This window comes from Pseudonaja textilis, chromosome 1, assembly GCF_049901715.1.
Source record: "Pseudonaja textilis isolate UNSWEBS1 chromosome 1, rPseTex1.2, whole genome shotgun sequence".
NCBI lineage: Eukaryota > Metazoa > Chordata > Lepidosauria > Squamata > Elapidae > Pseudonaja > Pseudonaja textilis.
In genome coordinates, this window is record NC_141990.1 from 37,312,203 (window position 1) to 37,335,742 (window position 23,540).

The 23,540-nt window shown below is 34.7% G+C and overlaps 1 protein-coding gene across 1 annotated transcript in view; it reads right to left on the minus strand.

Annotated features, from left to right (window-relative positions):
* Positions 1-1,081: 1,081 nt before the first annotated feature.
* The window catches only part of ABHD12 (abhydrolase domain containing 12, lysophospholipase), a 36,878-nt gene continuing 14,419 nt past the window's right edge, over positions 1,082-23,540 (minus strand). The window contains exons 4-13 of the mRNA XM_026695974.2: positions 20,632-20,751; positions 19,156-19,186; positions 18,696-18,741; positions 17,308-17,437; positions 15,639-15,676; positions 14,726-14,805; positions 6,733-6,815; positions 6,117-6,195; positions 4,704-4,831; positions 1,082-4,065 (exon numbers count right to left, since the gene is read on the minus strand). Of these exons, the coding sequence (XP_026551759.1) occupies positions 4,020-4,065; positions 4,704-4,831; positions 6,117-6,195; positions 6,733-6,815; positions 14,726-14,805; positions 15,639-15,676; positions 17,308-17,437; positions 18,696-18,741; positions 19,156-19,186; positions 20,632-20,751 (781 nt within the window). The 3' untranslated portion in view covers positions 1,082-4,019. The remainder of the gene's footprint in view (positions 4,066-4,703; positions 4,832-6,116; positions 6,196-6,732; positions 6,816-14,725; positions 14,806-15,638; positions 15,677-17,307; positions 17,438-18,695; positions 18,742-19,155; positions 19,187-20,631; positions 20,752-23,540) is intronic.

Below are 23,540 nucleotides of genomic sequence, written 5' to 3' on the forward strand. Positions count from 1 at the left end.
GTGATGAAAATGTGAACTTACTCCTTAAAGTTATATGAAATATGGCTAGCTTTATACACATATTTTGATTAGTTTACTTGAAGCAAAGTTGCATTTTATATCAACTGGCCACTCCTAAACCTCCTGGAAGACACTTGTTATTTTAGGATGATACTCCCCTGGGTTTAGTTGACAAGACTCCAATTTCTTATTTTGAATTCAGGGAGAGCCTGTGTTTCAATCCCCAGAGCTGTCTTGTGACTGGATTAGTGATTGATGTTCCTTAACTCAGTTTATTTTAAATTATCAGTATTTCCCATTTCTTTGAATTATATGGCCAGCCAAAAACAGTAAAAACAATAAAGTATAAATAAAATAGCAGCTGAGCAACAATAAATTCAATTATTTTAGCCAAGAAACGATTCAGGTGGACTCCATTCTTTTTTCAGATTTTCAAATGAAAGTAGGGGATGGATAAGATTTCTTCCAGGTCCGACATTTTGTGCTTCTGTTCACCATCACAAGGAAGTTCATGAGAGATTTGAGCAAACTCCCTTTCTTTGTCTCCTGTGGCCTCAGAAGCCTGAAGCAGTGGTTCTGGGTAGTGGTGCCTTTTCATAACTGGTGGAGCCAGACAGATAATTGCAAAGTAGTTTTGTTTTTCTTAAGACCTTAGTGGTCTTAAGAAAATTCATGGAATGGTGTAAAAATTACAAAGACAATAGTTCTTAAAAACTGAAATAATATATACACAACAATGTGCAGTCAGAGCTGCCTGTACTTCAGCTGGTGTAGGTTTTCATATACTGTACATCAAGTTGTTTCCAAGAACATAGGATGTACACATCTATTGGTATAGTATACAAATACATAGTATATTTCCTCTGACAAAAAATAATGAAATATACATTCCTACATTAGCCCAGAGCACTTCACAACATACAGAATTCTGTGAGTAGCAGAAGATATGTACATATCTCTAGTTGTTTGGACCCCAATCAATATGTCACTATTTTAAATTATTTCTGACAATTTATTGGATATGAGCATAAACGCCAGCAGTCCATGATCTATACTGAACAAAACAAAGCTACCTCCAAAAGAAGTCAAAATCATTTTTTATTAAAACTACACACTGTTTTAGATAAACATTTCCATTTCAGTGGATTTTACTGGCCTAAACAATTGAAACATATGTGTCAGAACAAATAGCACTGTGCATGCTTTGGAATATAGTTTTTGTTGCGCTGGCAGAGTTGACATTGCCACATTAGTCTGTACTTTTATCAATACTAAAGTAGTGACAGCAGGAGCAGTGCTACACAGAACATTATCCTGTTTTTTTCAAAAGAGCTGAAACAACATTTTTGCCTTTCTTAAATGCAATAATCCTAAACATGAGAAGGGGAGAAAAGATGACATTTTATGTGGCACAATTTGCAAGTTATTGTGAATCAAAACTAATAGATTACTTAATTGCAGGAAGTCTTAATGCAAAGAACAAGCTAATGTTTGCAGAATGAATCTGTAAGTTGTTTGATACATGCCAAAGAAAATATACAGACATTATTATTAATACCTGCCTATATCTTTCAGACTAAAAAACTATTCTGAACTAGAATAAAAAATATTGTGCCTAATATTGAATGCTTAAGCCCATCAGCCACACTGGCTCATAATTCAGTTGCTCTGATTGCTCACCATGCCATGCCTGCATTGAATTTGGTTAGCAAAACAAAGTATGTGCAAATAGCAAAATATCAACCTTCTCTAGTCTCCTCCCTAATATGCAGCCTCTTCCAGTCTTAGTTAATTTAATGAATGGAAGATTCCCAAGTTGAAGACGACTGGCCTAAATGAACATCCATGCTATCCTTTTTGTCATAAGACACGTAGATTTTTCAAATCTCAAAAATGGATTTTGGTAATCACATGGCAGTGTTTGGATGATCATGTCCCAGGTTAATAAACAAAGTTACACTGGAATGTTGTGCACTCATGAACAATCACTTTGTTCCTCCTTCATGAGATCAAATCAACAAGTCTCAGTAAATCATAGCCTCTTACAACATAATGGTGTCTAACAAGCTAGAATATAGAATTCATCTTTAAACAATGGTTTCATAATTCATCTCATTTGAAACATACTAGCTATAGTTTCTCAACCCAAACTATAGTTCACGGACATTTCTGGCTTGTTTCATCAAATATAAAAAGCAAAACACTTATGTACATGTGGGAGGATTATACATATCTCCATTTATTAAAGCCATGAAATACTTCAGATTTTATTTGGAAGAAGTGGTATGGAATGCGTAGCAATGTAGCCCATCTTCAACTCAGTCAAGAAGCCATGTCTGCTTCCAGATCATATGGTGACAACATAAACCTCCCTTGCAAAACTCATAGAGGCTTGAATAGGTTATCTCTTTCCAACCAATATAGAAGCAATGCACAGTGTTGCTGTTGATTAAGCCATAACTGGGATAAGGGACTAGATTTTCATAAAATATAAGGTTTGGTCAGTCTCAAAAGCAGTACATGAAAACCAGATTCTGTATCTGTTAAAATTAGTTATTACATTGTCTGCTCAATTCAGTATAGGAAGTATAATTTTATTATAATAAAAGAAAAAAAAATCCTTATTCATATGTTGTGTTAACTGAAGGGAACATTTAAAGCCAGTAAGGTAGATTTCATACATCACAGGTTTTAATAATATACATAGCAAACTAAAACTAACCTTCATTTTTATAGTAGAAAGTAATTACTTTAATGATCAGGGATGAAGTACTGTTAACATAAGAATGTGTCACTTTCAATACCTTTGGTTGACCTGGCTGATATTTCAGCATTCCATGTGAAACTATGAAAAATTTAACTGCTGAGAATTCAGAATGAGTTTTATTCCCAAAGAAAATGCACATCAAAAAAAATCTAAAGGTTAATTTCTTTCCCCTGTATTTTAAAAAAAAATTTTGACCACCTCTAGTGTACCTGAGCATTTTGAAGGAAATGATTAGGCTGGGATGTCTGAAGAATCACAATTATTTAAAATGGTAAATTTATTTTTCACTCCCAAAGTGCTTATATTTCTCTCTATAATTAGAAGAGCCTGGAAGACATATTTACCACAGTGAAAACACACATTTTCCCACAAGTCTAAACTTAAAGATGTATGTTAACAGAAAAGTTAATTCGAACAACTTCCAATGATAATTTTTAATTAATATGATGTACTTCACTTAAGGGATATGTACATCAAAAGAAAATGGCTTGAAAAGTAGAGGCAAAATTTCAAAGGAGATGCATGTCTGTAGATGGATTGTAATTATATTTTGTGTGTATTTCTTGTCTGGGAGAATTGAAAGCAAAGCAATAAGGGGAAAATTGACCACTATTAAATTATAATAGTTAAACAGACACCTTTTTAAAAAAGTGAGTCATCCTTCAATTCATTCTAAAATGTTGTCCTGTATCTCTGGTTTCTAAAATTAATTTAAAATCCACATTATCTTCTGCAATCTACATAAGAAAAATATCCCTTACCAAACTAAATTCTAGAAGGAAACCTGCAGCTCAAAAAAAATAAATAGGTAGCACGGAAAAGTTGTAAGAATTATATTTTTGCAGATAACTATAGTCCAGCTATGTTTTAGAGTGCAAGTTCTTTAGTCTTGTAACAATCCGGCACAATATTGTAACAATCCAGCACAATATTGTGAGAATGTTTATAATTTATGGGAAAAAGCAGGGGTGGCAGCCAGGGTGGGGTGCGGATTACAAAGTCTTTATTGTGCTTGAAGTTAATTGTTCCAAAATTTTGCTCCCTCATTCTTTTGGGGGGGTGGGGGGAAGACACAGAAGCCAATTACATTCATTCTTCATATCTACTGTCCCAAAACTTGAGATTTCAAGGTATCTTTTAGAACTGAAGCCAGAATCAATGGCATATCCGGTGGTTGGGTTTCAATAATAGCAGACTTTTTTTTCTCTTTTTCAAAGATGGTATGATTTTTAAGTGTAACATGTTAAAGTCTTCAGTGATGATGATGATGATGATGTGCAGATTTTCCCAGGAATTCCCTAAGGAGGAGAAAAAAATCCAGTGATTTATTGTGTCAAATATTTTGCTATTTTAGATTCATCCATTTCCTCTTCTCCCCATATCTGTCGGCATACTACTGCATTGTATTATTCCTTTCCTGGATGGCTCAACGGTAGATTTTTTTTAATCCTGTGAGAATGGCTTATCTGAAGCACAAATGGCTTATCAAATCTGTGACCTGATCATTTTAACAGTAAACTCTTGTAGTTGTTTGCCTTTACATAGCTGGGAAGAACCTGCAACATAAAGAATGCAGTCTGGGGGGAAAAACAGGAATCTACATCTAACAATATTAAAAATAAAAAACCAGGTAGTTCATCTTGACACTAAAGGTTAAGGGATAATTCCCAAGAGTTTGACTTGCTCTAAAACAAAAATACGATATAAACTGACAGGTCAAAAGAAGGGAAGCAGATGCACAAACTATTCTACTCCTTCTGCTAAACATTAATGTCATAAAAACAATGTCAAAATATTCCACTGTATCTCCCTCTTATATCCCTGTAATACAAATTCTAATATCATTTCAAAAATGACCCTTCAGATGAGATGGACTACATCTGTTATAATTGCCAACCAGCTCACCCCAGTTCATATGAATTACCCCTTTAATTACCGTAATATTCGAGGTAGTTCTGGGCTCTTGTAGATGTATTTATGCCTGTATCCTAGCTCTTTGTGAAATGGAACAAACTGTACTTTGTAATCACGAAAGTTCCGAGATGGGGCAGCAATGTTGTATAGCTGTGAAGGTATTTAAAAGCAAATGGTTTCACCATATTAAAATTCAATACAAGATAGTACAGATAGTCCCAGTTTAAGAACAAGATCCATTTCCAAGGTCTATTCAACTATTAAGTTGACTTCATAGGTAAGCTGGAACAGTACTATTGTATAATACTTATACATAGTATTGTGTAATTAAATTAAACCATTTTGTATTTAGCTTGAAGTTTGCTACCATAGACCCCACTCTTAATTATGGGTCACCCCAAAAGCAGTCTGTTCCTAGCGTGGGGACTTGCTGTAATGTACAAGTCTTTGGACCTAAGAAGTTAAATAAAAGTGGTAATTACAGAAAAGGGGTCCCTTAGCATTAATCAAAATGGTACTAATAAAGTGAAAATATATTTTGATTATGTTTTAATGGTTCAACTTTTAATTGTTAGTTCTTTATTATCTTTACTATATATGCCACTCAGAGTCACAAATTTGTGAGATCAGTGACTATATAAATATGATAAACAAACAAACTAGTCATTCTCGCCAAAGGCCATGGAATGATGAAAATTACTCTCTAATACATATGACAGGCACTTAATTAAAACTAAAGTTCAATTTTTCTCTTGTATACATTTTCCTGACTTGCATTCTGTACACAAAGAGGGGACCCCCTTTGATTGCACAGACTTAACTGTTTCTTTCTTTAAATACAGGACAGCTGTCAGCTCCCACTTCACCAATTCCAACAATGACTAAAACCAAGTTATGGAGATAACTCCAGGTTACATGAGAATATAAAACCATGCACATGTCACACTATATTTTACATTCTTCTCTGATAAGCCCTCAGTAGAAGATACTATACCATCTCATTTTCAGCACTTTTAAAGGCTACTGTGCAGAGATGGAAAGAACGATAGAGAAAAAGATTGCTTCGGGATTGTACAATGACAGATAAGATTGCAGTTTTGGGTCTTAGAATAAGAAGGAGCAGAAGGAGGAGCACGCTGATCTGGTCCAAGCTTTTCTAATTCATCTAGGTCTAGGATAACTGATACTTGAACGAAAACACATTTTAGAAGTAGCTTTCTTGACAATATAAAAGGCGAGTAAGACAAATTATTTGTCTCCACCAACACTCTGAAAATGCATTTCTTCCAACAGCAGGAGTCAAGTTTTGATGTATTATCAGTGATTTGCCCCACAGAAATTAAATTGCAATCATTCAAGCCCTGTTACTAATCTAGCTCTTTCAGAATATTTATAAAGTTATGACAGGGGCAAGAGTTAAAAAATGAAGCTGCACCTTTTTTCCAAGATGAAATGGAACCACAGGATCATCTTCAGCATGAAGAACAAGCAGAGAGCATGAAATGTGCTTCACACTGTAAAGAAACCACACACCAAATCAGGTATATTTTAAACCTATGAAAAAATATGAATACCTATGACTTTCTTCAAGGTTAATTGTTGGAAAGTTCAGAATCACAGAATTTTATGCTTCTGCACATTATTTTATTTTACTTTTTTGAGGATTTGAAAAAATAAGTAGCTTTGCAAGTCTCCCAATGCAGATTATTTGCATTTGTGCAATTACATTCATGAAAAAATGGTTAAAATAAAATACACTGAAATTAAAAAATACAAATCTTAATTTTCCAAAGAAACAACTACCCAGAAGGCTGTATCTCTGCTAGATAGAATGTTTTTCTCTGTACAATGAACTGCTGGCTTTTTCTGAAAAATGTACAGAAATGTACATTTCCTGAGCCAAGGTGGCTTACCTGGAAAAGCAGAGATGGGTTTATTCATAGCACAATAATTCTGTGTCAACCTTTCAGAATAACAGGTTTTTTTTCCCTGTCACTGAAAACCTTAACCAGCTAGTGGTGGAGGAGTAAATAGATATTTTATTTACTTACTTCTCATCATTGGCAAACTTTATTCCACTTGATGTGATAGGGTCAAGGAAAAACCAGTCAAATCCTGGGAAATATCTATATATCTGGAAAAAGTTTGAAGATGTCACAGGAAAACCCTCTATTTATGATACAGGCATACAGGAGTATAAGAAGTATAATTTAAGAATTCATAAATACAACATTGTTCTGATCACAAATTTTTCATGCCTTGTTTGTATCCCAATTTCACCCTAGGTAATCATTATTCATTGGCCCTAAATTGGGACCAGAATTTCTGCTGCTAAATGAAAAAGCTGTTAGATAAAACATCATATGACTGTACCACTTAAACTATGGTAGTCCTGAGAATCTGCAGTCATGCTTCTCTTATCTCACTGCCTCCTCCCTGGTGTGGTCCACAAGCTTGCCTTGCCCTGCTCACCTCAGCTTCTAATTCCTGCCACCTCAGTCTTTCTGTGTGCCCAGGACTCCACCACCACCACTATGCCCCTAGCTGACCTCTGCCATCTTCTTTCTCCTGCTGCTGACAAGGTGTGCCTAGCTGCGGGGTGTCACAGTAGCCTTGCAAGGAAGAAGATGGCGAAGATCAGTTGGGGGTAGCAGGAGCCTTCAGGGATAGCCGAGTGCAGGACAAAGGAGTGCAAGGAGGAGTGTAAAGTGATGAGGGCAGCAGGGACAGTGGAGTGCAAGGCAGCCAATAAGGCGGATCAGAAAAATAGGGAGCTTGTGGGGGGAGTTGAAGCACATGCTGCAATCATAAATGTGGTGACTTGCCAAGTGTCCAAATTTTGATCACATGAACACAAGGGTGTTGCAATGATTGCAACTTGGATAACTGGTCATAAGTACCATTCATTCAGTGCTCTTGTAAATATGAACAGTCACTGAATGAATGGTTATTAAGTAAGGATTACCTGTACTGCAGTACACTCTACATAGGCTCACTTTGCAAAGTGCCTGGAAGCTAAATGAGTAAAATATGGCTATTAGTTTGCTAACTTATGCTATTGGTAACTAATGCACAACAATTAGTTCACTTGATAGCAATTTTTAACTCTTTAAACTTGTTAGGAATAATAAGGTTACCTAACGTAGTTTGGGTAAAATAATATATATAAACTATGATAGTAAGTTTGTGTGTGTCACTTTAAACTGCAAAGCATGTAATTTTGGGTGCGGTTGTGAACCGCCATAAGAGGGAGCAAGAGAACCTGACGATTCCTGACAATTGATGGTTTTGCTGATTGATGGTTTGCTAACTGCGTGTTTTCCCTACTGCTGAGTTGTTGAACGTTGGAGAAAGAAAGGAGGTTTGACTTCTTCATATCTCTACTGTGAGGAGATATATTACTGGACTGATATTTGTAAGTTTACTGACCTCTTTTTCGACACTGGAATTTGCAACTGAATAATCCCCAGACAGACTGAATTTGTGAATGATATATGGACTGTTCGACTATGCTATAACAATTACTGGAATAAACTATTTAACTGGCACAGTGTATCTGTTTTTACTGAATGTAAGCTACAAAAACGTTTATCTCACATATTTTGCCTGACTGCCGTACAGATTCTGCTAGGGTGTATCCCTAACATTGGTTATGGGCCCAGCTGCACAGTCAGACTAACCAGGATATAACAGGCTTATATAAAGTGAGAGTTAGTGTAGTTACACAGTACTGTAAACAGACAGCTGTGTTTTATTAATTATAGTTTAATATCCAGAGAAAGATGGCACAAGTCAATTTACCAAGTTTGTCTCTAATATCCAAACTGGATGGAACAAACTATGTTTCATGGTCTATGAAATGCAGCCTACTTCTACGCAGAGAAGGTTTGTGGAGTATAATTCAAAACCCACCAGAGGTAGATGCTTGGGATCCGGAGAATGATACAAGAATATAAACTGAAGAATGAGCCAGCTCTCTGTATAATAGGACTGACACTCTGTGACCAGCAGCTTGTCCATATTCGTGGAGAAGAAACAGCTGCTAAGTGTTGGGAGAATTTAAAGAAGATTTATGTTCGAGACAGTGTAGGAGCACATATAAATCTTACACGGAAGCTGTTCAGAACACATCTTCAAAAGAATGGAGACATGTTGACTCATAAACACTATGAAGAGGATTTTTCAGGAACTGCATGAAAAAGAACTTATCTTCACTGAACTACATCAGGTTTATATAATTTTGTCTTCGTTAGATGAGAGCTATGACGACTATGTAACTTCGCTGGAAGTACTGCCAAAAGATAACCTCACATTAACTGACATTACTGGCAGATTAATTGAAGAAGCCAGGAGAAGGCTTGAAAGGGATCAACTGAGAAGGGAACAACCACAAGAAGAGAAATTATCTTCGTCAGCCTACACAATTAGAAAATGTTTTAATTGTGGAGGAAAAGGACATTTGGCTAGATTCTGCAAGAAAGAAAATCGCCACAATGCCAGCCAGAATGCAAAAAGGCATCAAAAGGGTGAAAAATGCTTAGAGTTAGCCATGTATAGCAACGAAACTGTGAACAACAATAATTTTTGGGTTGTAGATAGTGGAGCATCGCACTGCATAACGAAAGATAAGAAAAGATTTATTAAGATGTCAGCGAGTTCACAACAGATATCGTTAGCCAATGGCTGGAAAATGAAAGCAAAAGGTCAAGGTACTGCACATTGTTCTTGCATACAAGAAAATGTAAAAATGTTATATGTACCACAACTTAAGTTTAATTTGCTTTCGGTTAGAGTTTTGATTAAACTAGGTTATGTAGTTACCTTTAGGGGAGAAAACTGCATAATAGAAAAGGAAGGTAAAAAAGTGACTGCAACTTTAAAAGGTGAATTGTATGTGTTAAATGATAATAATTTAGAGGTGGCTAACACAGTGTATAATAACGTTAAACCTCATGATGAATGCATACATTTGTTACACAGACGTTTAGGGCATATAAATTTTAAAATGCTCAAGCAAACGGTTGAACTGTCTAAAGGTATAAAACTGAAGCCTTGCAGTAAGTATTTGCACTGCAATGCTTGCAGTCAAGAAAAAAGCAAGGTAATACCAGCAAATAGAATTAATGAATTTAAAACTAAAGAGCCTCTAGAGGTCGTATTTGCTGATATTATAGGTCCTAAAAAATCAAGTGTGGGAAGTGCTTGTTATATATTAAGTATAATGGATCATTATTCTAGATATGGTTTCTGTTATTTAATGAAAAGTAAAACGGAAACATATCAGAATTTCTTTAATTGGTTAAAGTTTGCAGAAAGAAAAACTAAAAGGAAACTAGTAACTCTTGTAACTGATAATGGTACGGAATTTACAAATAATAAATTCCAAAATAGACTGAAGATGGCAGATGTTGAACATAAAAAGTCTGCACCATATAGGCCACAACATAATTCCTTTATAGAAAGACGAGGCCAAACAATACAGGCAATGGCTTGTATTATGTTGTCGGATTCAGGATTACCTGAAACTTTGTGGGGAGAAGCAATAATGTGTGGTAATCATATATTGAATAATGTTGTTAACTCAACAACAGGTGAATTACCATTCACACGGTGGCATGGTAGAAAACCTGACCTAAGCTATATGCACACATTTGGAGCACCACCATGGGTGCATATTCCTACACAATTGAGACATAAGGGGCAGCATAGGGCTAAAAGGTTATTTTTTGTAGGTTACGAATCTAATCATAAATCATACAGGTTCTGGGAAAAAGGTACATCTAGAGTTTACTGTAGTGCTAGTGCACAATTCCTTGAACATGTAGGATGGGAAAAACTGGAGCAAGATTCAAGTAAAGATGTAATTATAGAAACCTACAAAAGACCAAACCACCATATCAGTAATAAGAAAAGTCCAATTAAAGAGGAAGTACAGGAAGAGCATATAGGACCAGAACAGGAAGAAATAGATAACCAGGAACAGGTAGTACATAACAGTCCACCTGTAAGCCCTGTAATACCTAGACGGTCAACACATGAAACCAGACCACCTGACAGGTACCAAGCAAGTGTAGTTTGCCAAGTTAGTAAAGTTCCAACTACTGTGGAAGACCTTAGAATGTATCCTGCAAAGGATCAAGAGAATTGGCATAAGGCAATGGAAAAGGAACTAAATTCATTAAAACAAATGAAAGTTTATGAGAATGTTAAATTACCTCCAGGTGAAAAGTCCATTGGATGCAAATGGATATTTAAATTAAAAACAGGTAAAAATGGGACTGTTACCCATAAGGCTAGGTTGGTAGCTCAAGGATTTAATCAAACTGCATGTGATTATGATGAAGTGTTTGCACCAAGTCTAAAAGCAACAACCTTGAGAGCAGCTTTAGTGTGGGCAGCTAAGAAAAACTATATCATAAATCACTTAGATGTAGAAACTGCCTATCTGCATGCACCATTGCAACACACTATATACCTAAAGAAACCTGTAGGTATTAAGGATGATAAAACTAATAATGACTGCTGGAAGCTGAAAAAGAGTCTCTATGGATTAAAACAATCTGGTTATGAATGGAACCAATATATTGTTAAGGAGTTAAACAATATAGGGTTTAAAGCAGGTTTAGCTGATCCATGTTTATTCAAGAAAGAGACAAATGGAATAGTGTCATTATTATTGTTGTTTACAGATGATATTGCATTAATTACAAAAACTAATAATGAAGCTACTGAAATAATATCATTATTACGTAAGAGGATAAAATTAAAGCAATTAGGAGAGATAAAACAGTATCTAGGATTGACAATAAATAAAACCAACGGTGGCTATAAGATATCTCAAGAGGATAAAATTTATCAATTACTAAAAACATATAAGATGGAACTTTGTAAACCAGCAAAAACTCCAATGAGTCAGGAATTTTGCCGCACTGATGCTCAAAGTTCAAAATTCAATAAGACTATATATCAGTCGCTAATTGGTAGTTTATCGTATATTAGTAATTGGTCAAGGCCAGATATTGCCTATAGCGTTAATCAATTGGCACGATTTAACGCTGAATCCACTGAATGACACTGGCAAGCGACAAAGCGTATCTTAAGATATCTTAAAAGGACGATGCACTATGCATTGTATTTGGAGCCAAAAGATGATTTGATTTTAAGTGCATATGCTGATGCAAGTTTTGCAACAGACATAAACACTAGGAAATCAACTTCAGGAATGGCTATACTATTAGGAAAAGCATTGATTGGCTGGAGGTCAATTAGACAGGAACACATAAGTATGTCCACAATGTAAGCAGAATTTTCATGTCTATCTTTATTATGTACTGATTTAATTCTGTATAAACAGTTATTATTGGATATGGGACTAACTATTAATGATTCCATTGTAGTGTATGAGGACAATCAAGCAGCCATACAGATGGCTACAAATATTGCTGTGAAAACGAGATCTAAGCATACAGATCTTAGATATCTGAATGTAAGACAATCTGTAAAAAATGGTTTAATAAGACTGGAATATTGTATGACTGAGCAAAATATTGCTGATCAATTTACTAAAGCCCAAGGTTCAGTCAAACACAAAGAGAATTGTGATGACTATGGGTTGAGGTTGTAAATAGATATATATATATTATTATATTACCCAAAACGGGAGAATGTTAGGAATAACAAGGTTACCTAACGTAGTTTGGGTAAAATAATATATATAAACTATGATAGTAAGTTTAAGTGTGTGTCACTTTAAACTGCAAAGCATGTAATTTTGGGTGCGGTTGTGAACCGCCATAAGAGGGAGCAAGAGAACCTGACGATTGCTGGTTTTGCTGATTGATGGTTTGCTAACCGCATGTTTTCCCTACTGCTGAGTTGCTGAACGTTGGAGAAAGAAAGGAGGTTTGACTTCTTCATATCTCTACTGCGAGGAGATATATTACTGGACTGATATTTGTAAGTTTACTGACCTCTTCTTCGACACTGGAATTTGCAACTGAATAATCCCCGGACGGATTGAATTAGTGAATGATATATGGACTGTTTGACTATGCTATAACTCTTACTGGAATAAACTATTTAACTGGCACAGTGTATCTGTTTTTACTGAGTGTAAGCTACAAAAACGTTTATCTCACATATTTTGCCTGCCTGCCTGCCTGCCGTGCAGATTCTGATATTTTAATTTAACATGGTGCTAATATATTGGCTGAAAGATTTAGGGCCTGATAATGTGATGGGGCCCATCTCTCCCATTATAAACCTGTATAGATATTTTAAGATCTACAGTACAGTCCCTTCTGAAGATACCCACACTTACTGAGACCTATCTATTAGGCCTAAATGATTCTTTACATTTGGACCCTATTCTTCCACCTTTAGAAAAATGGTTAAGGTATATTCCTTTAGCAACAGCTTGGCACCTAAATTGAATTATAGTAATACCAAAACAAAAAAAGCATAATAATGTATCTTATTGTAGGAAACTTGGTGCTCTTTAAGCTTACTTGTTTTCTTGCAGATGTTTCATTACCCAACTGGGTTACATTATCATGCAAGTAAGTATCTTACTGATATAAGTATATAGCTGCCCTTTCAAATAATTCAGGATAGTTATATAATTTTTTTTTAAGTACAAAAATGTCATATGATACAAAAGTATTTTCAAAAGCCTGCATCAAAATTTTGCTTTTATATTATTTCATTAGACAGGCCCACATTTCTTGAGATTACATAACCTTACGGGAGGGGCAGGAATTTGTGCTTGTGTAGCAAGTGGTAGCTTGGCAGAGTCAAGCCTATTTACTACTGGGACATAAGCTTCCAAGAAATATCAGGGCTGTAGGCTAGACTGGGACATTTAAACACACACACACACACACACACACACATTCTGAAAGATGGTAATGGCAAACCACTGCCTCAGTACTACAGGAAAACTAAATGGACATATCCATGAAATTACTAGGAGTTAAACTGGATTTGAAAATGATTTTACTTTCTTGTAGCAATGAAAGAAATATTTCTTGAGGTCATACTGGATCCTTCAATGCAACAGGAGGAGGAAAAAGGGAGGAAAGTTTACAACTCTTTCTTCTAAGGTTAAGATTAAATACATTATCTTTATTGGGGATTCATTCTGTTTGTAATATGCCTTTTGATAAAAGAAAAACTATACTTTTTGAAAATTGACCAGTGTGATAAGAGGCAGATTTCTCTTCCACGCTTTAGTTCTACTCAGTCTGATCACCGTTATACTTTCATAGTACTCTGTTTTCACACTTTCATTAGCATAGAGCAGTAATTCATTATAAATGGAAAAATAACGTTTAAGTAGAAACATGTACTTCCTCCAACTAGTCCAGAGATGGAACTCTTAGCGATTACATCAGAGAGGGTTTTTAAATAGCACCAGTTATTCCAAGGATGTTAGCATTGATCTTGGCAGCCTCTCTATTTTCAGGAGAGTCCTTCTTACAAGGTGCTCCAGTAGAAGATACATTTTAGTTTCTGGAGAACTACAAGGTTAGGAGTTCATTAGGACTAACATTAGGAGGTTAGCTATTGTTTCAAAGTCTATTCAAAATATATTCAAAGTACACAGTAACGCACACTTATAAGTTCCAGTATGTACATAAAGAATGTATCTGCAACTCCTTCAATGCATATTCCTTCTGGCTATGAATTTGAAAAATGTAGAAATATTGAAGCATATCTCCAGAATGTTAATTTTATCATATATTCTTACACTCCTATCCAAATGACTTCATTCTAAAGAAAGCCAATTACCTGAAACTATATTATCAGAAATCTCAAGAGATTTTTTTTTTTTTTGCTGAATATACCCACTTCATACATGGAACTATTTCAATCTTTCTGGGCTGGGAAAGCAAAAGGCAGAGGAAACAATACTTTGCATGTATGGGGAAAAAAAATAAAACAAAAAATCTTGATATATGTTCCTTATTGGATATGTTTAGAATTCTCAAGTAAACCTAAATATCACAATAGAATGGGAATTTTAGCATGTAAATTTGTACTTACCACTGAAAAGGGGTGACTTTTTGCTTCTTCACGTATGTTTGTAAAAGGTGATTCTAATATCAAGGCATCTGGGGGAGTTTCTGAAAAATAAAGAGCATTATCCATTTCAGCCAAACTATTGATGTATTCCTACAAAAGTATGTTTTGCATCCACCTGGAAGGGCATCTGAGTAGTGCAGAGAAATGCAAATCCAGACATGAAACTATACATAGAGACATGATTGCAAGAACACTTTCCAGTATTCAAAAATTTGCCATTATTTTCAATTTCTGTATGGATGAAGCAGTATGTATTATTACATTATTTTTAAGCCACTTGGACAAACTACCAAGGCAATCATCTGAAATGAACATGCTCTGACTTAAAAAGAATTCAGGAGAGTGTGACATAGTGAACTTTGATAGCATTAAAAACATTTAAAATAAAATATCACAGGCTCAACTGGACTTATCTTTTGAATATACAAATGCAGTTATGTTAACTTTTCCCCCAGAATTGAAAAGTGTTAGGCAAATCCATCCATTACAGAAGAGCTGAGTAAAGAGGCTTTTTGTAGCTGCTAAAAACTGGAGGCAAGTACAACCTCCAGAGAACTTTGAACATTACATATGAGAGAAGAAAACTATGAAACATATAACAGAACATAACTATGCTCGTTAATCAAATTTAAATAAAACATTCTTTTTTCTGGCCTTCTCTTCTAATTGGTCCTACCACGCCTATCAACAGTCAAGTGTGAAACCTAGCTTGCAAAACATTGCACACCATGATGGAATCATTATCTCACTCTGATATTATTTTTAAAAAGGCAGTTTTACTGCCTGACCTATTTAAACTCTTCTCAAAATCAAGAGAAAATACGGAGGATATCAAATGCTCTTTGATAACATCATGTAGAAAAAGGCATCTTACCTCTTTCACAAAGACGTCTTACTAGGTTGGTTGCAACTCTAGAAGCAAAACAGAGTTAAGTGTTGGTTACAGAGAGCTCTCAGTTCTCTTCTTAAACCTTCTTTACAACTCTACCCCATTTATCTTATCTCCTACTTTAAAAAACATCTTATAAAACATTAAGATTTGATACCTCTCTTGACCATAAGAAAGCAGCAATGTGTAAAATTCCAGAAGCATATGGAATTGTGGAACTTTTAATAGGAGGCCATGACATAGTAACAGCTCTATATCTCTAATCTAAATTAAAGAAAGTATAAAGAGCATTCATAGACTGTTAATAAAACTGATCATCATATCAGTTTCATACATTGCTCCAGCAGAAATTAAAGTAGTAAACAGTAAATTATTGCCCAACATTTGTACTGCAAACTTCATCAAATAATATATAATCAAATCTAAGGTGCCTGGATGATATTCATCTTTTATATTTTAAAGAAGCATTTGTATAAATCTAAATGCTTATGACTTCCTCTTATCTTTCAACAAAAATGCTTTGGATTCCAAGTTCTTCACAGTGGACCCATACTGAATATGGAATATTTATATTGTCAAAGTAATTTTGATAAATTCCCTGGAGTTCAGTTTTGCAACCCCACCCTACTTCTCTGGATAACTTATGGATTCCACTAATAGGGACAGGAATGGAGAGAGGAGAGGAGAGGAGAGGAGAGGAGAGGAGAGGAGAGGAGAGGAGAGGAGAGGAGAGAAAAATAACCCTTTAACTGGAGTCGTTTTTTGTGAATGGAAGGGTCTTTCTATACATTGAAAGCAACTTAAGTCCAACTCCCCCTGGCCCGGGGAAGGGAAACCCAACACATTTATCATTAAATGACACAAGAAACCACTACATATGGGATGTTTAACCTAAAACCTAAAAGAATCTAAATCTTTTAAAAGGGTATTTACTGGTTACATTTCTTATTTTTTAATGAGCATAGTTCCATCAGAAGTGGCTCTATCTCCTCTTTTTAAAATGAAAAAAAAAAGCATTTGAATATTTTTCCATTTAAACTCTGCAAAATCAATTTCCTCCAGCTCTTTGGCCTCTTTTGACTACTAACAATAACAATGAAGTTTTGAATTTACTGATGTCTTTGGCAGCATCTGCACTGAGAATGGAGTTCAAGCATGTATAGTAATAGAAAAGGAACTACAGAGACAATAGCTACAGCACATGCAAATCTAAGCGTGTTAAGAAAAGTTATAGCCATAGCACTTAGCAATAGCAATAGCACTTAGACTTATATATCGCTTCTCAGTGCTTTACAGAAGTCTCTAAGTGGTTTACAGAGTCAGCATATTGCCCCCACCAATATGGGTCCTAATTTTACTAAACCTTGGAAAGATGGAAGGCTGAATAAGCAAAAGGTTCCTGATATCAGCAAAGATATAGCTTTCATTAATGTCTTTGAAGCAAAGACATTAATGGGAAGATCAATCTATGGAAGTTCAAAATATTCCAAAAATATTCAGTTGACTCTGCATCATTCACTTTTCCTGTGGCAGGAACATTTTGTGTGGAGTCTTGGGGATACTTCTGCCAGCAGAATGTAAACCTTAAATGATGCCATTAATATTATTCTAAAATTTTGCTTAGATCATCTGGAAAATAAATAAATAAATTTACCCAGTGCCCAAGGAGTGTCCCCATATATAAACTGGATTGTCTCCACTTCTTGCTTTTATCCAGTCAAATACATGAAGAGCATCATAGGTCATCCCACTTTCTGAGGGAGTGCCTATAGAGTCTCCCCATCCTGAAAGAGATAAAAATAAATATTCCGAGAATCATACTGCTGCTAATCAAAATATAAGGTTTGGCTTCATGTTTCAACTCAGACCAAAGAGCACAATGTGTCAGGACATTGGAAATGAATAGGTAAGTTTTCAATTACCTTTCATTTACTTGGAACAGGCTAAAATACACAATAAAATAAAATGGAGTTGACATAAAGCAAGAACTAAAGTTGTACCAGGCCTATTCAACTAGATTCCAATATGACTTGAACTTTTCAAGGAGAGTTTTTGCTAATAGAATTGGGTGGAACAATTTCTTTTACAACATATCAAAGCTACAGCAAAAACCTTTTGAGAGATTTCCCTAATACCTCCAAACAAATTTTAAGAATTCTAGGGGATGGATGTGTGTGCCATAACAGAATAAAATTTCTGCATTTAAAAATCTTATGAAAACGAACTCAGTTACCCGCCAACTGCTTCTACTTCCATTGGTCCTAAAGCATCTTGGAATTCTTAGGATCCCAATTCCCTACAATCCCGCCCCCCCGCCCCGCCCGCTGCCCAACACACACGCTCTCAGCTAAGAATGCTGAATAGGAATTGTGGGAATTGTCATCTCAACACATCTAAAAAGTGTCAGTTGGGGGAGGGGGAGTCACACTAAAAATATGACTTTCAATTGCAGCAAAATTTCTGGGAATATCTGCTTTTCAATCATTTGAGTATGAGAATAACTATTTGAAAACAAAGTATGTACAAGCAAAAATGTCATTTTTATGTGTTTGCAAGCATGAAACTTTGCAGAATTCCATAGAACAATCTGTAGAATGTGAAACTGCTGCTATGCTACTAAATGGACTGTTTCAATCATTCTGGAGTGTTTTGAGCTGGGAGCAGAACTTTTCTGAGTTCAAAAAGTTGTTTAAGGCTCAGAATTTCCTGTTTCATATTCAAAATAGCAGCTTAAAAACAGGTTATTTTGTGAAGTTTTTCATATGAGATCCAACATTTTGCATACTCCTGAATAAACTAAATAATTCATTTGTAAACATTCTGTAATATATTTATAATTTATTTACAATTTAATTTATAAAAATGGGAAATGACTGAGTATTAACAGACCACGCACCATAATTTGGGGGATAAATAAAACACGCAAACTCCTGCAAATTATGTGATTAATGAAATTCAAGAAATAGCCAATAGGTTGGTTAAAACAAAACAGCCACCCATATTTGGACATTTCAGAACAAAATTGTAGACTAAGAATCTTACCTCTATAATCAAATGTGACTACATGGTAACCAAGAAAACTTAAAACCTGTAAGGGAAGATAAGCAACTCTAAATAAGTTTAAGAAAACGTTAAAATGATAATCACTACATGTTAACAAATTCCTTCACTTTGACATGGCAATATACAAGGTTCTCATTTTTAATGGAGAGTAGGAACTATTCAAGATGCACCCCTTCATTGCATTGTGGAATGGAACAGATCATAAAAGGTTTACAATATGATTTGACACTGTTTGGTAATGCAGTTTTTGAGTACTTTTCTGCTTATATTTCTTACTCTTATTTATTTCACCTTATCAGGGAACTGAATGGCATACAAATGAAATAAATAAATGTTTCCCCACATATAAAATATCTAAAACAAATACAGGTACATGTTACTGTTAATAATATTAAATACTGCATTCAGAACATGTAAGTAACAACACTGCAATTCCTACCTTGTAGAGTTCCACACGATGATCCCCTCCTCTGTTAAGAGATGTTGGGAGTTAAAATCAACATAAAGTTAAAATCAACATAAAACATCGTGTTACACAATTTTCTAGTGTCAGCATAAAAATGAGCTGGCTTTTAATGAAAAACATATTTGTTAGTAGTAGTTTAAGAGCCACTGATTTCAATAAACCCTTACATAAGACTGTAGTCTTGGCCACTTGCTAGGGGAGAAGCACTGTTAACTGGAATTTACATGATAATTCTATTCATGTCTATTCAGAAGTCAGCCATTTCCTCAGAAATCAAATTTTGAACTGCAGATATTGAGCTAAATTGTGTCCAGCTATAAATACAGTGCTTCACTCATATAGCCAGCCAAAGTACTTTCTATCTTCCATTTGGAATGGCCTTAATGGTGCCCAGACTTCAGACCGAAAAAAATGAAAATCAGTAAGATGATCTCAGATAAAACATGTACAGAAACCAATGCATATTTCTGAGCTAAAAGAGCTCTGCAAGGAAGTGTTTTTTTAAAAGTAAGAATAGAAGGCCTTTTAGTTGGCTATAAGAAACTTAAAAGCTATTACTCATGCCAAAGCAGATGTTACTAAGAAGAGTGAATATAGTTTCTGCATTTATCATATTGAATGCTTCCTTATTTGGAATCTGTAAACAACTGTGCAATAAATATGCATTCAAATTTGTGGAACAATGCACAGTAAGATTGAGATCCAAAACATTCATCATGTTAGGCAGCAAATATATTAGGCCGCTGTCCCTTGCCCTAACAGAACCCAAGCCGGAAAAGTTGATTAAAATCTATTTAAGATATTTTATTCAAGTAAGGAAAGATGCCTCACTCAAAAGAGGAGAGGAGCACTTTACAAAGGCAGAAAATCATTTTAGATGCAGTTCAAACATATTGAGTTTGGAATGAGTTTTTTCATTTGACACAATTCCGATGCAGCACGCATACTCATAACTAATATATAGCATGTAATATTCCATAGCATCCTATAATATTCTTAGTATGATCTTGTTAATGCTCATCTTCACATTCAGGAGGTGTGTGTCTCCCATTTTGAATTTGCAGGTAACTAAATTCCAAGTCAGTGCCTTTCAAAGGTTTAAACCAGTTCTCTTATCAGGTTGTACATAGCTTTCTTTGTTCCTCCAAGAATTAGAAATTAATCAAAGGAACTCCTAGTTACTGAAAACATTAATCAGAGGCCCGCTCTGCTGCTGACATTAACCATATCTACTCTTTAGATCTAAACTGTGGTACAATACCATGGAATCAGATCTGATGAAAAGGCAGTAAGAGAAATGTATTTAAAAATAAACTAAGTAAACAAAACATATACTGGCTTCAAGCATAAACATTCTAAACCTCCTGGGTACTTGGCCTGTTTGATGAAGAATGAGCCTTGAATAAATTTAAATTATGGGCAATATTTTTATTTTTGTGTTTTGCTTACCTAGTCCCTGCATTTCCATGCAAATAAAGGATTACAGGGTTATTGGAACCCAAAATATCCTCATACCACAGTTGGTCCTTCCCTTGAGCATCTTTCCATAAAAATGTGGGAACTGTGTGCCTATAAGAAATGGTAACAAGAATTTCATTGTTTCCTTGCATATTTTCATCTCTCTTAGTAACTTCCCTGCTTCAGAAGCCTACAAATGTGCAGTAAGTTATATACAATATTTAGAGTTAGTATACAAACTATTAACAACTGATTGTGTGCTGAATCTTAAGCAATGCCAGAATTTCTAGAGTTTTAATTTAGCTAATCTCAACTGAAAACCATAGGATATTTCAAGGGAGCTACAAGTAAAAAGTATGTAAAGGGGCGGCACAGAAATTGTACAGTAATACAACTACTGTCATTGATGCTAGGTTCCCAGAATCCCAGTTAAAAGTTAAGAAGTTTGGTCTGCAAATTGGTGAAACATGTTTTCCAGATAACACAACAATACGCTGGCCTATGTAAGATATTTGGTCAATGACAAATTCAGATAAGAAACGCTTTTCATTTGAAAGTCTAAAACAGATACTAAAGTGAAAACGTTTTTTGAAGAAAAGTTACTTCAATAAGAATGATCTCTCTCTCTTGACAATATTATAGCTTCCATGACAGGTACACAGAAAATGTATTGCATTTTTTAAACATGCTGTGCTAGAAGTATTTTGTTTTTGCTGCATAATTCACCACCAACATTTGATTTCAAAAAGTTTGGGAAAACTGGATATTCTGGCCTGGACAGTGAATCCATTTGCAATGGTTACTGCTGACATTGACATTACATTGCAAGAAGTGCTCATCAAACTACAGAACAATATAGAAATTGAAAATGAAAGGCAGTTAACTGCATAAAATTAAATGAATGTCAAGATTTTCTGTTTCAACAGCCTTGCAATGACAGTGATTTAAATACTTTTCCATTAGCTACCACATATATTTTAATTTTACACTAAATAACTTAATTAGCTGTGACCAAAGCTGCCGATATATGAACAATATTTGAAAGTACATTAGAAGCCTCCTTAGTTTACGTAGCATAACTAATTCAGTCTTCTTTTGGAAAAAAGAGTGCAAGCAATCTAACAAAGAAGGATAAGAACAATTCTCAGCAGACTTTTGCTTCCTTTCCTGCCACACTTGGGAAAAGAAATGACTGATATTCAGTACTTTCTATCCTATTCAATTATATTAAGTATGGCTTTTAAAATCTAAATTATGGTTCAGAATAAATTAAGTGTGTAACCAATAGCACAGATACATGAAGATGAATGCCAAAGATTTAGCAGGGAACAGCAATACGAATTTGAAAATAACCTTTGAAATTAAAGAATTTGGAAACACTGTTTTATTATAATTTATTTCCAGCCCCGTTTTCAAGCAAATCTAGTTCTATTCCAAACACCAAAAGAGATCGATAAAGAAAAAAATACACATACCAAGAACTTGCTTTATAAGCAATTCATAAATTCAGAATCAGCATGGATTCTTACTTTCCCTCTAGATATATCCTGTCTTCCAACCCTAGCAGTACAACCTTCTAAAAATGAGTTAAATTTATTTCTGATATCTATTGGGATCCTGTTAATTATCAGCATTATTCCTACCAAGCTGATGCAATAGAAAATTTGTAAATTGTTACTATAACACTGAAGTTTCTCAGTATTTCACCAAACTGGCTCTTATTTCTACAAGTTGAAAACAAAGGAATATTAAACAAGAGTTTTAATACTTTCAAAGTAGTGGTTAGGCATAAAAGTGAAAGTGAACACTACTCATTTTAAAATACTTTCAGTTTCATGTCTGTCTAATCAGTACTTTTAAAATCATTGTTCTATGAGAATCACTTTTATATAAGTAGATCAAGAGACATGAAGGTGCTGCTGGGAGTAAAATACAGAGCAATGCGATCCTGGATATCTGTAAACACTGTCTATCATGAGCAGCAGCACATGAGTCATTTTAGGACAAAGTGTCCCATTCCAGTTCTTCAACAATCTTAAATATTCAAACAATGGGGTAGATTTAGATATAACTCCTACAGAGAGGATTCTCATGCTGGCAATGCATCTAAAAACCATTATATACAGAAAAATTAAGAGCTTTTGGTTTACTTCTCGAAGGAATTGGCATTTTCTTTGTTATGCTAAAAGTACAAGAAGAAACCCAGAAATTAATGGTTCTGAATAGTTTTTAAACAGGTTCCATATCTAAAAGCAAATTATTTGCCACAATTCTTTTATTATCATTTCAATGTTTTTAAAAATAAATCTTATTAATCCAAAACTCAAAGAGAATTGCTTTTTTGCTGTGCTTTTCCAGTCTGGACTTTTATTAAAGAAAGCTGACAAGTGGTTAAATACATATAAACAGAATAAAATAGAAACAGGAAGTTCCAAATCAGTTTTGGAACACACTTTATTTCTACCAGTAGAATGCTGAATTAGCATTATGAGTTGCTACTTAGTTCTACATAATGCTTAGACTTTCAAAAATCTTTTAAGTGCATAAAAACAATGCAAATTAGGTGAAAGGCCACAGCAAAATACTTCCCAACAGCTAGCCCTGAGGAACATATTACCACAAAAATTGGAATTAATTAAATAAAACCTGAGCATTCGTATTTTTTAATCTCCCTTTGAAACTCCTCAGATCTTGAATTACCAATTTCAGTTGCTAATTCAACTATGGGAGAAAAGGTACTTTAAAAAAAATTCTCAATTTCATATTTTTAATCTTAAATGAAGGATCCTAATCTAGCCTGTTAAGAAAGGTAAATACATTTTCTCCCTATGCACAAAAATAATTTCATATACCGTTATCATGTCATTCCATCTTCTTACTTATCTTTTTTCTAAGATAAA